The 16901-nt window shown below is 41.9% G+C and overlaps 1 protein-coding gene across 1 annotated transcript; it reads left to right on the forward strand.

Moving 5' to 3' along the window:
• The first annotated feature begins 562 nt into the window (after window positions 1–562).
• Window positions 563–7162, forward strand: LOC143880212 (small ribosomal subunit protein eS26y-like). The gene is made up of 5 exons (XM_077383024.1): window positions 563–722; window positions 806–898; window positions 1590–1674; window positions 1750–1880; window positions 6887–7162. The coding sequence occupies exons 1-5, from the start codon at window positions 720–722 to the stop codon at window positions 6950–6952; spliced, it is 378 nt and encodes a 125-aa protein (XP_077239139.1). The 5' UTR covers window positions 563–719; the 3' UTR covers window positions 6953–7162.
• Window positions 7163–16901: the final 9739 nt, after the last annotated feature.

Raw genomic sequence — 16901 nt, forward strand, 5'->3', positions numbered from 1 at the left:
TTAGGCCCGAGTTGATTCCAATTCGTTTTTTAGCAAAAGCTCAATCGGACCCCGGCCCAAATTACACTCATGTGAGTAGACAGACAAATCACCGTCAGATTAATCCTAATGATCAACTTTTGGGTCCCGCATGGGGCTATGTATGCATAATTGAGACCATTGATCGTGTAGAGCATCATGAGGACGAAGCCTACATGGTCTGTCCAATGTAGAAGGACATCAATTTTGGTTTCAGTATGTATTCCGGCCCTTGCCGAAACTGAAATTTCGGCTGAAATTTGGTAAAACCCAAAATTTCAGATTTCGCCAAATTTCGGTTTCGGTCTCAATAGAAATCCGAAATCCCGAAATTTAAAACCATGCATCCCATCACCAAGATAAAGATTTAAAAGAAATCAACGGTTTATCTTTTTCTTAGCAAAGTACTAATTAGGCTTGATGAATCTAGGATCGTCCGATCAAGGTGGGGTCCATGGTAGTGGGTGGGACTCGTTGAAAGGACCCACGCAATGTACATTTAGCCTTTGCCATATGCCCCACCTAAGAGGAACCGAAGGATTGTTTTCTATCCGTCACGCCGTAGCAAGCTCTAAGGGCATCTTCCGCTATAAGTACCCGCATCTTCTTGTCTCTCGGTAGTAGAAACCCTAGAACCGAGAGGAGGAGGAAAAACCTCAAATCTAGGGTTAGGGTTCTCCAAAAACCAGAAACAATCTCTAATGGTGAGATAATCTACCGAAAAATCAAAACCCTAGGTTCCTAATCTTCTTCTTATTGACTAATCTCTTTTATGTGTTTGTTACAGACGTTCAAGCGTAGGAATGGTGGCCGCAACAAGCACGGCCGTGGCCATGTGAACTTCATCCGCTGCTCTAACTGTGGAAAATGTTGCCCTAAGGTAATCTCATTATATTCACTCTTCGATCTCTTTTCCATAGGTTTCTGATCTAGTTTTGTTAATCGAAAACCCTGCATTCGTTTTTCCTTGGAATTTTTTTCTATATAAAGCTCTTGCTAATCACAAATACACTAAGGCCCTGTTTGTATTGCGAGAATAATATTTCTGACAGAAAATTTTTACTTGTGAAAAAAAATTAGAGGCAAATGATAGATATGATTGTGGTTAATTTAGAAGGATGGTATAATAAATTGAAGGCCTCTCTAAGAAAAAATGAGTAGGATTGGTTCAACTTATCTGTTTGTGTGTGTGTAAAAATCATAGGAAAGTGTAGAAATATTTTTCCTTTCCAAACTTTTCCAAAGAATTCCTTGAATCCAAACTGATATTTCTATCTTCACTTTCTTATCGGAAAAAAAGTATGCGAAACCCTAGAGACTTCTCTCCCCACTTTCTTATCAGAACCGAGCAATTGAAATAATTTCTTTTTAAGCCTTTTTTTTTTCCAAAAATAGCAGTACATGAATCCTTTATCAGAAACGAGCATTTGGAATGCTAATCGGAAAACCGTAATTGAAACCTTAGGTCTTCTTTTTTAACATTTTAATTCTAATCAGAAACAGTAGTTGAGAGCCCTATGTTAAACCCCGGGTTTAAAACTTGATCGTTGTTTCCTTTGTTTTTCTTCAAGGACAAAGCTATCAAGAGGTTTCTTGTGCGGAACATCGTTGAGCAAGCTGCTGTCAGGGATGTTCAAGAAGCCTGTGTTTATGATGGTAATACTTGCTTAATTTCCTGATTCATTGGTTGTACTCAATCTTTTTTTACTGATCAAAATGGGTTTCTTTTAGGGTATACTCTACCAAAGCTGTATGCCAAGATGCAGTATTGCGTTTCTTGTGCAATCCATTCACATGTTGTGAGGGTTAGATCTCGTGTAGCCAGGAGGAACCGTGAGCCTCCGCAACGCTTTAGGCGCCGGGTATTTTCTAAAACACTCATTTTTCAGATTTTTTTAGGTTCTTGAGCTATGGTTTTGATTCTGTGATATATTTGATACAAAGAAATATTCTGCTTGAAAGTAGCTGTAGATTTTTTCTTTGTTTTCTGCTCCATTTGGTATGTTTATTTTTGTTCTGTAATTTTGTACGAAGGTTAGTCATAACTAAGTAATGATAGAAAAATAAGAGTAAATGAATGATTTTTGCTGAATTAGAATTTAGAAGTTAGGTTTTTGTTTGATAATGGGATTTTTGACTGCTGCTATTCAGTTGATGGGCAATTGATCACTCTTATTTCTCAATGCTTCTGTCCTTTTTTTCTTGTTCTTAATCTGTACTAGATAAGATTGGTGAAAATCAGTTGGCTTGCTAGTTAAGGTGAGACAAAAAATGATGACGATTCCATAAAATGCCCGAAGGCTCGAGAGAAGACCGAAAGCAACACGACAAACAAATGAAAAACAAGAAAAAAAGTACACCTAGACCTCACGAAGGAAGTAAATCAAAGTAATCTCATCTCTAGCTGGCCTTGCTTTGGCCAAACAACCTTCTAGTGGACCTCCACACATGTCTAGCAACAATCTCAGCCCTTTTGAGCAAAATAAAAAATCTCCAAAAAATCAGTAAACCTCCATGAAAAACTCTTCTTATCCTTCAGCCATACAATGTTGTTAAGGGAATCACCCTCAACCAAGGTTTTAAATTTCAGTTTCGGAGTGCGTTTCGGTACTCACCGAAACCGAAATTTTTGCCGAAATTTCCTTCTAAATCCCACGACATAAAAAACATATTATTTTATCCCCCTGAAATTTCGGCAAATTTCAGCCGAAAATTGCCCAAATTTCGGCAGTTTCAGCTGAAATTTCTGGAAGATATAATAATGAATATATTCCAGATTTTTTGCCGAAATCCCGGTCCGAAATTTAAGGGAAACTCGAAATTTCAAAATTTCAATCGAAATAATGTAAAGTTTCGATTTACTGCAATTTTGATTTCGTGGTTGACCGAAACCCGAAATTTCGGATTTCAGTCGAAATTTAAAATCTTGCCCTCAACAATACCACAATAAAGCTACTCCGAATGAATGCAACGGCAAGCATAGACACCATACACATGCTTTGTTAGAATTTCTTGTATCAATTGGACTTGAAAATACCATTTAAAAAAAATAAAATTGGACCTGAATACCCCAAAGGAGTCACAGTCTCCTTAGACCTAATCGACATTGCTTGGATGCTTTCGACTTTCATGGAGGATCTTTCTAGGAATTGGTCCTTTGACCCATTGAGGGAGGTAAGTTGTCTAGACTATAGTTGCCAGGTTGGGAAACAAATTCGGGAAGCAAAATGTGAAGCACGGGAAAATAATAGAAAGGAAACGAGAAATGAGAGACGATAGAAAAGCACATGTGAAACGTATTGGGAAACATTTTGGATACGCAAGAGAAAAATATTGGAAAAACAAGTGAAATGTACATGGAACCTAAGGGAAACACACATGAAACATGATGGCAATACTTATTGACGAAACGTTTATACTAGTAAGAAATCTACCAGAAGCAAATCAAACGCGATTCGAAGTCATATAAAACTAGGGAAGCCATTGATCAAAAGCCTTTATATGGAATAGTCAGATGAGAACAAAAAAACAAATACGGAAGACAACTACAAATCATATAAACAAAAGATAAAAATTAATCACTCATTAAAATAACTCTCTAGAACAAGACTAAGACTTTTACAAGCATGTAATACACTATAAGGTGCTGTCCCAAGTAAAAATAGGGGGTGAATATATCATTTCACCCTCTCTGTCTCTCATCTCCTCTCTCTCTCATCTACTCTCTCTGCCCTCCAGAGTGAATTTTCTCAGTTACCCTGTTCAGCTACAGCTGTCTTGAGGAAGCTAATCAAAGAAGGCTCACTAACTCCCCTTGACCCCACGCCTCACTCCAAATCCTCTTCCGAGGCACTACAACAAGAATGTAATCTGTGAAGTATCATCAAGGTCGCGGCCATGGGGAACCAAAAGCTGCCAAGCTCTAAAATTTAAAATCCAAAAATTGATGGATGATGGGGACCTTAGCCTCTTCGGACAAGAAGATTCCATCGATACCGGTTATCCAGGATCAATCTGAGCCAGGTCAACAGAACCTTGTGGGGCCGCCCCGTCTGACATCCTATTTTTAGAATTAGTTCTCTAGCCAACTGAGGAAGGTGCGTCGCCCATGCACTTTTAGCGTAAGTTGACTTCTTTCACAATATGTCTTTTGTATGCTTTCAATTCTTTGCTATTTCGAGTTTGTCATGTGTTGTCTATGTACCAACTTTCTTGTTAATGTTGGTAGGTCTGATCATGTTAGTGTCAAGTCTTAGTATGGTGTGTTTGTTGGTCTTTTTTATTGTGAGTCAGTGTCCAGTCCTCTGTTTAGTTTGATGTAGAGCCCACTGTGGCGTGTCAAATTATCACTGGCGTACTTGAAATTTTCAATGAAATGAATATGTGATTCATGTGTTGTCAATATTCTTGTGTATTCGCTCTTGGATCTAATGTTAACAACAGAACTAAGATCCCTTCCTCGGATGAGGATGCCAACGGAATTCCCTTTGAGATCTGAAAGATGGTCAAACAAGAGGAAAAAGGTCGAGCAAAGCCACTTGAAGATGAAATCGAAACCTTGGATAGTGGTATAGAAATCCGAAACTCGGGAAATACGGATTGGCAAAACTTTATCTCCCGAAGAGCGCGAAGAATCGATAAACCTATTTAGAGGGTTCAAAGAAGTCTTGCTTGGTTCTATGAGGATAAATCGGGAGCTTGCCTTGGCACTGTTCAATGTGAGACTCCCTCAATTTTAGACATCAGGTCGGTGAAGTGAGAAAGTCTTAAGGACGAATAGCAGATATCAAGTGAAGATGATGAAAAGATTGAGATAAAACTTTCGGACAAGAAAGTCACAATCGTAGAATATGAGCCTCAAAAGAATACTTGGGCCATATATTCCGATGGGATTTCGAGTTCAAAAAATCAAGGAGTAGGGGCATCCTCGACATCCAAGCAAAAAAAGAAAAAGAATGAACAAAGAAAAAAAAAGATAGAATCCATAACAAAAAGGAGAAGGGAACATGCCCCTACATCAACTTCTTAGAAATATCGGAATCCCAAGAAGTGGAGTCGATAAAACAGATTGAAAAATTTCGAATCATCTTCAGCATACAAAGACCCAGAGTCGTAGGATCCCGAATATCAGTTCAGGATCCCAGGTGTTTAACAATGTAGAATGGGTGGATGCTCGGGTCAAAGACATAACAATGCTGTTGACCTCTACGTGCATGTGCTGTCTGCACCATGAGGACAATGTGGATTACCTTCTAGTCAACAACGATCTAGCTGGAGGTATTTGGTCTTTTTTGCTCAAATATGGAAAGTGAAGCTTGTTCACCTCAATCTGCTAGGTTTGGATTGAGCATGCTCGTAGGAGGAAATCCCAAGTTGGTTCACCTTCTAGTCAACAATGATTTAATATTGCAGTCTTTTGTTTTGATCGTGCTCATAAGAGGAAATCTCAAGATGTATTTCTTCTTGGCAGTTCTCTGATCATTGTTTGGGATATCTGGAAGGAGTGTTGCTCTAGAAGCATGGAGGGTGGGGTGAATCCAATGCAGTGGGTTATTAGGCGATTACAGAGGGTATAAGAAATATGGCCAAAAGTCTTCATGCCACTGAAGAAAGCTAGTATGCTATCGAGATTGGTGATGGATCAGATGTGTATTGTTGTTTTCTGTACTACAATTCAAAGTATATGGTGGAAGAGACCAGTTAGTGGGGTTCTACATTGATGGAGCAGCCAAAGGGAATCCTGGTGAGTCCAGATGTGGTGGAATCATGCGTGAGGATAAAGATTGGGTTTTGATGGCATTGTCGTTTTTCTGTGGCAGAGGTACCAAAATGTTTGAGAAAACGAGAGCTCTACTTGATGGGCTTCGGCTCACCACAACATGGGTGATGTGATTGATGAATCGGATAGTAAGGTGTTAATAGCTCTTACCATCGATAAGGGGTGATCCCTTTGGTCTATTGGCTACTTCTGGCCATAGATATTGGCTATGCTGGCAAGTTTTAACCCCTTGTGCTAGCATCAATTCAGGGAGGGAAACACTGGCAAATGCACTAGTGAATGAAAGCTTCCCCCAAGTGTAGCCTGAGTATATAGATCTTGGGAGGAGATGCCCAAATCAGCTAGAGGGGTAGCGAGTTGTGATGAAAATGCAATAATTATCGTATGACTTGGTATGGCTGTCCTCCAGATTTTCATCCACTTGCAATAATTATCGTGGTGACAATTTCATTTTTAAATATTTTGGAAAAAAATCGCCAATCTTGTGGTTCTCTGTAGAGGCCAGGTTCTGCTTGAAGGCCGTTGCCTTTTCAAAGTTGAACCTATCCGACTGTTTTTGATAATTTTCTTTTATTTATTAATTATAATTTGAAAAAATGAATGTTCCATTATTAATATGAGGAATGCTATACTGAAGGGTGCCCTTGTTGCTGGTTTTTGCAATGGTGCCCTTCAGTTTAGCATTCCTCTATTAGTATTGTACAGTAATGAGCTACATCATTCCATGTAGATTGATTTTATCCAAACCAACCTGTTGAAATTTGTTTGTCAGCAGGGCTCGTGCCCTCTGTAGTTTAAAATATCAGGAACCATGGGATTGGACTTGTAGCTCAATGGTTGATGCTTTGTTTCTCAACCTTGAGGCCACAGGTTCAATCCCAGCTTACCTATCAAAAAACATAAATATTCGGAACCATTAGCACATGCAAATATGTAGTTTATGTGCAGTTACTGTTGTCATATATTATTTAACTCTGTGACTGCATCAATTAATATGGGTTTTGAGAATCTTACGATACACTTATAATGCAGTGAGTAAATGGTGGTTTGTAAATGGTGTTTTTTTATTGGCTTGTGCTGTCTTTGTAGGATGATATGCCTAAGCCTGGGCAAGCACCTCGCCCCGCTGGAGCTCCAAACCCTGTTCGCCCATGAGTATGCTGCTGTGCTTTTTGGTTTAGTTTGATAACTTGGTTGTATTTTTGTTCTGGATATTAAAAGCTTACGAGGACGGATCTCAATGTTCTGTATAAGCCTGGAATGAAAGAAAGCTACTTGGGTTGAAAAGAGACTTGAAATGCGATTTTGGTTTTAAGATTTTGGATATTTGCATGATTAATGGATTTCTCTAGTTCATGGGTTAAACTTATCTTATTCAGGGAATGGTGGGTCTAATGTGTATGAGATTCTGCCAATATAGTAGACTGTTGTCATTTAGTATAGTTATTCGCTTTTGTTCTTGTTGGGACCTCATGAAATTGTGTGGAAGTGCCCCTTTGGAAAGAGATGACAATTTGTTGGTTCCTTGGCCTCAAGTGCCCCCATTCCCTCTCGGGTTGTCCGGTGATGAGCTGGGTGACGCCCTTTCGCTGCCCCCAATTTCTTATCAGTGACTTCAACCCTTTAAAACCATGCTTTCTTCCCTGCGAGTCTCACCACCATAGGAGTAGCATGTAGCTGATAGAGTGATAGGACAATCAACACAGCTCTCTGTCTCTCTGTCTCTCTCTCTCTCTCTCTCACACACACACACACACACTGCCACAGCACTTACAACTTGATTGCTGGACGCAGAGTTTGTAGTAGTTGAGTTCAAAACCCGGTCCTGATAAATTCCTGGTTGAATGCGTTTTGCAACTTGAGTTCAAAACCTCCAATAATGAAGCAGGAGATGAAAACAGTTAGTTTGAAAGTTAATAGTGACTCCCAGCTTATCCTAGGGCAAATAAATGGCCTATATAAGGCAAAGGAACATGGAATGTTGAATTACTTTGGAAAAAGGTACATGAATTCTTGATTGTAAGCCAAAGCCGATGCCTCGTCAAAAACGGAATGGCATCATCCAATACTAGAACCTCGGCACAGTTTACACTGAGATCCTTCAATGTCCCCAAACATTGAACGCCAAGAAGTCATGGAGCTCGACCCCAAGCCCAGTTGGATGGATCCTTTTCTCTGGTACTTGAATGATGGTACGCTCCCCCGAGATCGGAAGGAGGCCTGGAGACTAGTCACCCAAGCCGCCCAATACGTCCTTGTGGGGAAGGACCTCTACAAGCGGTCATACTCTTGGCCGTACTCAAAGTGCCTCCGACTTCTCCAAACTTACTATGCCTTGTGAGAAGTAAACGAAGGCGTTTGTTGTGATCACTTGGGGCAAAAAGTCCTTGCTCAGAAGATTCTCACGCATGACCACTTCTGGCCCACGATTGTCCAGGATGCACAGAACTTCGTCAAAAATTGCGAGAAGTGCTGGAAGTTCGCCCCGATGCCGCGCCACCCAGCCACCCAGTATACGCCAATGGCCAGTCCCATCGTGTTCGAGATGTGGGGATGGACCTCCTAGGCCCATTCCCTCCTTCCAGTGGACAGCGTACTATGCTTTACGTCGCGATAGACTATTTCACCAAGTGGGTTGAAGCCAAGGCCGTAGCAAAAGCTGACTCCAATGCAACAGAGAAGTTCTTCTACCACGATATAGTGTGTTGATATGGAATGTCACGGATATTGGTAACAGACAGCGACATGCAGTTCACCAGCCCCCAGTTTAGAAAGTTCTATGACGGATTCAGCATTGAACAACGCTTCACCTTGCTAGGGCACCCTCAGGTAAATAGACAAGCTGAAGTCGCCAACAAGATCCTCCTACAGAGCTTCAAGAAGCGCCTGGAGGACGCCAAGAAGTCATGGGCGGACAACCTTCTCAATGTACTAAGGGCCTACCGCACCACAACCTGACCCACAATAGGGGAGTCCCATTCAGCTTAGCCTTCGGGGTCTAAGCGGTGATCCTAGTAGAGATTGGGATCATGTCCTTCAGAGTTCAGAATTTTAATGAGCGAGAAAATGCCAAGCTCCTGAGGAGACAAGGGAGAAAGCTCGGATACGCACTGCCGCCTACCAGCAAAGGGTCGCTAGGTACTACAACTCTAGGAAAGAGCTTTAAGAGCTGGAGACCTCATCCTTCGTCGATCAGAAGTCTCCGACCGGTGGAATGTGGGAAAACACGCCCCCAGCTGGGAAGGTCCTTATAAGGTCGCCGAGTTCTCCGACCAGGCGCCTATCTGCTTGAAACTTTAGATGGAACTTCAATCCCCTGCTCATGAAATATGGAAAACCTGAGAAAGTTTTATCAGTAAGTAGTTGTATTAGTTTATTTCGTTTTATGTTTTTTTTCAGGAATAATTCATTCGTCTTGTAAAAAGTTCTCCATATTCAATGAATAAAAATTCATTTTTTGTCTCCAAATTGTCTCCAAGTTGTGTGTGTGCGTGTGTTACTCCAGTGATCTCCAAGGGCGGTTCAGCCGTACACACAAGAGGTAGAAGGTCGCCGTCCCTAGTTAGTCTCTTAAGGTTAACACCCACCTAACTGTGCTTTAAGCTGACTTGGAAGGGGAAAGCTCCTGAGGAAGGTCATCCTTGCTTTTAAGAGGGATCGACCACTCTTATTGTTAAGGATCTGCAGATCCTAAACCAGGGATATGTGTGTGACTGGAGTTGATCGCTTGGATATCAGTGTTAGACATTCCTAGTACAAATCTCCTGATCCTTTTAAGGACATGCGGGCCTGCCAACTCCGAGTTAATCACTCGAGAGGACGACCATTTGACGTGCACGAGGCACAAAGGGAATGCCCAAACACTGTACCTTTTAAGGTACGGTAGAGACTATTCTCTCTCCATAAAGCGCCAAGGGGCCAAAGAAGTCTACTCTTAAGCAGCTGGGGAAGGAAGCTCGGGAAAGTAAATGCGGGCTGGCCAACTTCCTTAGAGTAAATGCGGGCCGGCCAACTTCCTAAGGTCAGAAGTCTAGAAGCTCGGCCCTGTCTACTCTTAAGCAGCTGGGGAAGGAAGCTCGGGAAAGTCGCCAAAGAAATGAAGCTCGGACTTAACCTTTTATGGAATAAAGTCTCGAAATTCAGCTACTTTTCCAAACTAATTCACCATTCTTCCAAAAGTTTAATGAAGAAAATCAAAGACAGAAGAGAGAGAAGCACTTCATTAAAGGTCTTTGCACAGAAAGGCTCCTCGGCCGATTACATTAAGTGATTGGCTCGCCATAAAAATGAGCCATATCCCCACTACTCCACTACACTACATCAATTTATAAAATAAGTTTTAAGAAAGTTCTGATTACAGAAGTTTGAATTACAGAAAAACAGACAAGGAAAAGCCTCGGAAGATGCCAAAATACATTGGTATGCCTAAGCCTTAGAAGTTGATGAGTTGATAGTAGAGGACTCTTGAAAGAGAAAAGTGGGAGGTGATTGATGATGAGTCACCGGAGCTAGAGATTGAGGAAGGAGCAGAAGAGGACTTGGATAATAATAACGAAAGGTCCTCTCCAGCATGCACCTAATTGTCTTCATTGGTATTGAGCTCAACTGCTGAAGGACCTTCCTTCTCTACTCCTCCACCTTCCTTTCCATCTGCTCCTCCCTCTTCCTCCTCATTTTGTTCGCCTTCTTCCTCTTTCACTTCCAAAGGATGAACCAGTCGGGGCGGAATACCTCGCCCTGGGTTTACCGCCCTCCAGAACCATGTGGCGGAATCATTTTAGCCTTTTTAAAGCCGTCAACCTTTGTATAACGGCCCTTAGTGGATCCTCCTACAACCTTAGGATCTGCCAGAATTTTGTCCTCCGTTACCACCTTCTTGCTCAGTAATCCTTTCCCTTCACCAAGTGCTTGCATTTTTCTCCGACCTTCCACTGGCTCTTCTCAGAGTTGGACCCAATGCTACTAACCTCCGAGCCTCATCAACTATTGAGGGGTCCAAGATAGGCTCTTCTCAGAGTTGGACCCAATGCTACTAACCTCCGAGCCTCATCAACTATTGAGGGGTCCAAGATAGGGAGCACGCCTTTCTTCGGAGCCATCTCTGCAAAAAAGAGTAAATTCTGGACAAGTAAAAATAAAATATAACAGTTAAGAGAAGGTCGGCTAAGGGAAATTACTGCTATGTTCTCATTTTTCTTCTTCAACTTCTTCTTCATCATTGTCCTCATCCTCATCAGAACTAAGTACGGAGGTACTCAACTTGTTCTTCACCAAATTTCTCTTCAACTTAAACTCGTTGCAGGTTATCACAAACCGCTCAAAACTTCCCTGGAAATTATTTCTTCAGCACTGCCCAACTCCGGCACCGACTTCCTATTCTCCTCCACTGGTTTATTCCAAAGGGTCGGAAACGACCACTTACTCCTTCGGGGGGTGGGGTTTGACAAAGAAGAATTCATTCTTCCATCTCTTTATGGAAGAAGGGGTTCCTGTCGCTACCTTTAACCCCCTTCGGTGGGTTAAATACAGCCACCCTTCCTCTCCTCCTTGTTTGTTTAAGGGAAAACACTTGCAAAGTATCTCCAGTGAGACTCAGGCCTTGAACACCTGAATCTTCACCATGAATCCGAGAATATTACGACATCCATTCAGGAGTAGTTGGGTAGGATCTACTCCATAGAACATCACGGCTGGATCTATGATGTTCGGTAAAGGAAATCAAACTCCATCCCTGAAGGCCTCCTCGTAGAAAGCAACTTCTCCTTCCTCCAAGCTTTCGCAAACTCGCTTGTTGGCCTTGGGAAGGCGAAGCCTGTACTTCTTTGGAATTTGGTACTTCTTCCTGATCCTATCTATATCTTTCCCTCTCAACTGACACACAAAGGTCATGGCACCCTCTAATCTGTGAACCTTTCCCCTTGATAACTAGCAGACTGGATCTTGTTCTTCAATATCGTGCTTAAAGGGAAGCTATCTATGTTGTCTCCTGATTCGTCCGAAACCTTCCGTCATGACGACCTTTCAGCTAGGTCTAGGTCAATCTCGATCTCTAGAAACTCCCGACTCTTCTCGTCGGATTTCCTATCACGAGTCGGTGATGCACCGGGACTCGGAACATAAGAACCCCTAGTCGTGGCCTCAGAGTTACTCTCCTCTCTTCCACTCCTTACTTTCTCAGTGACTACCGTAGGTTTGTCTCTCGCGTCCAAGTCTACACTCTCGCTCATGATGACCTTTCAGCTAGGTCTAGGTCAATCTCGATCTCTAGAAACTCCCGACTCTTCGTTGGATTTCCTATCATGAGTCGGTGATGCACCAGACTCGGAACATAAGAACCCCTAGTCGTGGCCTCAGAGTCACTCTCCTCTCTTCCTTTCCCTACTCTCTCAGTGACTACGTAGGTTTGTCTCTCACGTCCAAGTCTATACTCTTGCTCACCTTCACCACCAACGGTGTGTTCAATGCAGAGAAGTGACTGGTATCTGTTGCCGGATTCTGGGAATCTGTTGCTGGATTCTGGGAATCCGTGGCATTCGACATATCGGAAAAACTAGATGAGTGAAAAGGAAACAGAAAAGAAGGAAAAGAAGGGGAAAAGGGTGGAACTCACCGATTAAAGAAAGCTCTAGGAAATAGACATTCGCTGAAAGTGAAAGATTCACCAAAGAAGATGATCGGAAACAGAAAAGTTATCGCTAGGGAAGAAGGAAAATCGCCAGAAAACCTACCCTGTTTGATAGCAGAAGAAATGGGAAAGAGACGGTACGAAACAAGCCAGCCCGCATGGGGGAGCGGTCCCGTCATTTCGGGTGATGGGACCCCCACCTTGTGGCATTTACATATTTGATACTGAAATGACGCCCATGATGACACTGTTACAGATGTCATTTATGGCATGACACCGTTCTGTCTGAATAGATGTCGTTAACGTTTTCTTAAGAGACTCGTCTTTCCTTTAAATGAAGCGTCATGACATTTCAAATTCCAGCCAAAAGATGACTTTCCATAAATTACCAAGTGTTGAAGTTCGCCCAAGTTACTCTAGAATCTCCAAGGAGCTCGGATATGCCTAAGACGGACTCACAATTCCGAGCTTTAAACCCCCAAGCTTCATCAAGTTTGGGTTAAGCATCTAAAGGACGCCTCATTAGAGGTTGGTACCGAGAAACGCAAAAGACCTCCGAAGCCTGAAGACTACTTCCTCAACCCAAAAACGGCTCAAGGAAGTGGGGAGCATTATGTTTTTTTATAGGCGGGGATAATGTTGGGGGTAAAATTAGCACCTCCGTTAGATGCTTGAAACATGACATGGAGTATAAAAGGAAACCGAACTTGCCACCTAGAAAGCAAGATCGAGTAGGATCCTATATCTCCACGAATTAGTAACCTTATCTAAGAAGGAAAGTGCTCCAAAAAGAAAGTCTCAGCGAACAAGGACGCTCGACCAGAATAGAAACTAGTTCCCATGAGCAAACTTGGTGCTTATCCGGATAAATATAGAAGTTATCTTCTAAGGAAATCGCCTCAGGAAAGACTCCTATTAAGGCAAGTCTCATAAACAATTGTGATCTCCTCTTCTATAAATAGACCCCATGCTCCAAGGCACGCATTTTCAATACTTCACAATCACTAGTAAAAATTATCTTCCAATTCTCATTTCGCTTTGTTTCTCCTGCTATGCCGATTTCTGGCTTAAGTGTCGGAGTGGTCTCCGAGAGTCACAACTCTGGGATCCCTAACGTGTTTTCTGTGAGCGCAGGACTTCCATTCGTCGAAGCTCTACTATCCATGTAAGCCCAAGGGTTCCCATGGGTTTAATCATTCGCCTTACCTTCTTGTTTTGATGCTAGCAAACTAAATTGATTAGCATTTATGGAATAATGTGTTGCTTTGAGGTGTTACGTTGTATACATGAATTTCATGTCATAATCGTCATTACACAACTCTTCTCAACACATGGCTTGTGGATCAAGGATCAAAGGAACCAAGAGCTTGCACTCACAATGAAGACATCATCAATTGAAGATGTTCAAGTCAAGAAGCTCAACATGAAGATCTTACAAATTCCTAGCAAGTGTCAAGAAGGAGCTTGGAGTTGAACATGCCTTGGTGACACCTCATGCACGTCACAACATGTATTGAAGATTGGAGGAAAAGTCACAAGAGCTGAATCAAGTTCAAGATGTTCACTCAAGCCGAAGAAGTCCAAGGAAGTGCAAAGGAGCCGATACATTCCAAGAAGACTCATGGTATACACTTTTAGAATGTATTTAGAGTCCTCTTGATTTTATGTTAAATGCACTTTCAAAAGGTTTTCAAATGGTTTTCATACATAAGTTTAAATCTTTGGAAACCATACACACACTCAAAAATGTGTTTGAAAACCTAGGACTTAAGCCCAAAACCATGGCCCAAAAGCCATTACAACTTGGGTTTTTATAGTGTAAGGAGTTTGAAACTAATGGCACTTATTTTTCCAAAAAACATAAAAATGTAGTGGAGGCCACCTTATTCGAAGATACAAGCCATTTGCCCCAATATAAATAGGGCATGCCCCTAAAATCATGTTAATATGATGATCTTAAGTTAAGACCATTTGTGGTTTGGTAAGTCACATATACTGTAAAGTGTAAATAGGGCCGGGTTGGGCCAGGTCAGGGGTAAAGTGTAAACAGGGTCGGGTCGGGTTGGCCCGAGATATCAACCCTGAGCCCGATCCGACCCTGAGTCAAGCCCTAAAAAATGAACCCAAGCCGCCCTTAGGGTTGGATTTTCCAAATCTGACCCTGTCCGGGCTGATCCCACTAAGGCCAAACTTGCACCCCTAGTCGTGAGGGTTGATCCCACTAACTTATTGGTTAAAGTGCCGTTAGGGTCATTCCCACTAGCCTATCGTGCGAGATCATCTCATCTATTCCCCTTCCCGCCTCTCTTTTCCCATTCACTGTCACCTCTCTTTTCGCACTCACCATCATCGTTGCTGCCGCCTCACCGTTGCCGCCGCCGGTGCATCACAGTTTCTTTGGGTTTTCTTCTTTACCTAGATTTGATTTTTGGTCTGGGTTTATCTTTACTTTTTCTAAAAGGAAATTTTTGTTATATTGCATATGAATCCCAATCTTTGGCGACCTTTTCCGGCATTCGGTAAGATGTAGGGTTAGGGTTTCTTTCCATTTTTGCAAAATCCAATTTGTGTTTCGTTCAATTGAAAACAGGGGTACCAAAACCCTAGCTCTTGGGTTTTTTTACAGAGATGATTGATCCCAAGGGTTAGGGTTTTGAAAATCCAATTTTTGTATCCATAAATCTCTCGATATCTCTATCTTTCTGGAAAATATTTGGTTTTGGAGAGCATTGTTGGGCGCTATTTTCTTCCTAGAGGATCTGGTAGGGTTCGAAACTTCAGATTCATTTTATTTTCTCCCTAGGCTTTTTTACTAGTTGCATTTTGTGATGTAGAGGCTGGATCTTAGGGTGGTAAGGGGTTAGGTTCAAAAACTTTCTAACTGTTTGATCTGTTGTTTGAAAACTCTCTTCACATAAGATGTACAACCATTAATTTCTTTTCTTCATGTTCATCTCGTTGCATTGAAGTTTATGTCTTTTTTGTTCTTTTCTTCTAAATGGCGAGGATGAGTCCTATGACGAGCCCAAGGCCCATGTTCTCTTTCTCTCGATCTATCTCTAGTTTGCGAAATAGGAAATATCTCTCAAAAATGAATTTGTCCCAAAGTTAAAACCAAAAGCCCGTTTTCACACGGCACCCGCTTTTTTATGGCACAACCAAAAAATCCCCTTTTTAAACTGCATTCGCCCAATTTAACTTCGAGTAAAAAATGTACAAAAATTGCATACACTAATTCAAACTACAAAACTAGGTTCATTGGATTTTCCTTGCGGCAAGGAGTCCAATGGTACTGACCGTGCGGGATTTGAAATCCAAATGAAGGAGTTATGGTCTGTCAAAGTTTCCAAAAACTCCCGAAAATACCCCAAATGCCCCCAACCGACCTAACACTAGACCAAAAGCCGCAATATGTGATTTTCAAATCCAAACGAAGGAGTTATGGTCTGTCAAAGTTTCCAAAAACTCCCGAAATACCCCAAATGCCCCCAACCGACCTAACACTAGACCAAAAGCCGCAATATGCGATTTTCAAATCGCAAATTGCGATTTAAAATCTCAAATTGGGATTTTATTTTGAAAAAAAAAATAAAAAACGATAAAATTGGGGGGGGGGGGGGGGGGGTAGGGGGGGGGGGGGGGGGGTAGGGGGGGTAAAGGGAAATGGGGAATTTACTTCGATCAGAAATCCATTTCAGAGAAATTTTGATCCGTTTTCGACATTTCCTAGTCTTTGACTTTTCTGCGAAAATACTTCCAGCAAAACCATAGTTTCTTTTTCCAAAGAGAGTGAAAGTACAGAAATTTTCGAGGAGTTTACACTTGGCGTCTCTGAACTACCTCCTGTGGTTGAATGAATTTCTCTCCAACCTTGTTTTATTGGGAATTTTTCCATGGATGATTTCTATTGGTTTTTTATCATTGAAAATAAATTTTCTAACATTCGCTAAACTCATTTCACATGTAAATTATTTGCCAAGTTCTAAATTTTCCAACCACAGGTAAGGCAATCGTTCTAAAGACAGGGAGGAGCTACATTTTATACGGAGGAAGTCTAAATTGATGGGCGACCTTGCAAAAGGGAGGTGAAAGGACTCCCTCATTGGTTGCACATCACCGTGACTTTTCAGCCATTATTAATGCTGGATGGTGATGTGCACCCATTGGGAGAACCCTTTCAGCTCCTTTTTTCAAGGGCTCCCTTCAATCTAGACTTCTTTTATATATAGCATAAGGGATTTGCTAGCGACCATCACAGAAGGCGTTTCATAGGTGGGCTGTTGCATGTGAGAGAAGCCACCTCAGATGAATAAATTGAATAAAACAAAATCCGAGCCCGTGTGGCTGGTCTCACATGCAACCACCCACCAGTGAAATGTCTTCGCTCTGGTCCCTAGCAAATCCTGTGGCATAGATTGAGATTAGAAGAGTTGAATTAGGGAATACTTATGTCTGGTGGAGCGGGGTGTGACGGAGTAT

This window comes from Tasmannia lanceolata, unplaced genomic scaffold, assembly GCF_043159265.1.
Source record: "Tasmannia lanceolata isolate RefF3 unplaced genomic scaffold, GAP_Taslan_0.1 ptg000006l, whole genome shotgun sequence".
Lineage (NCBI taxonomy): Eukaryota > Viridiplantae > Streptophyta > Magnoliopsida > Canellales > Winteraceae > Tasmannia > Tasmannia lanceolata.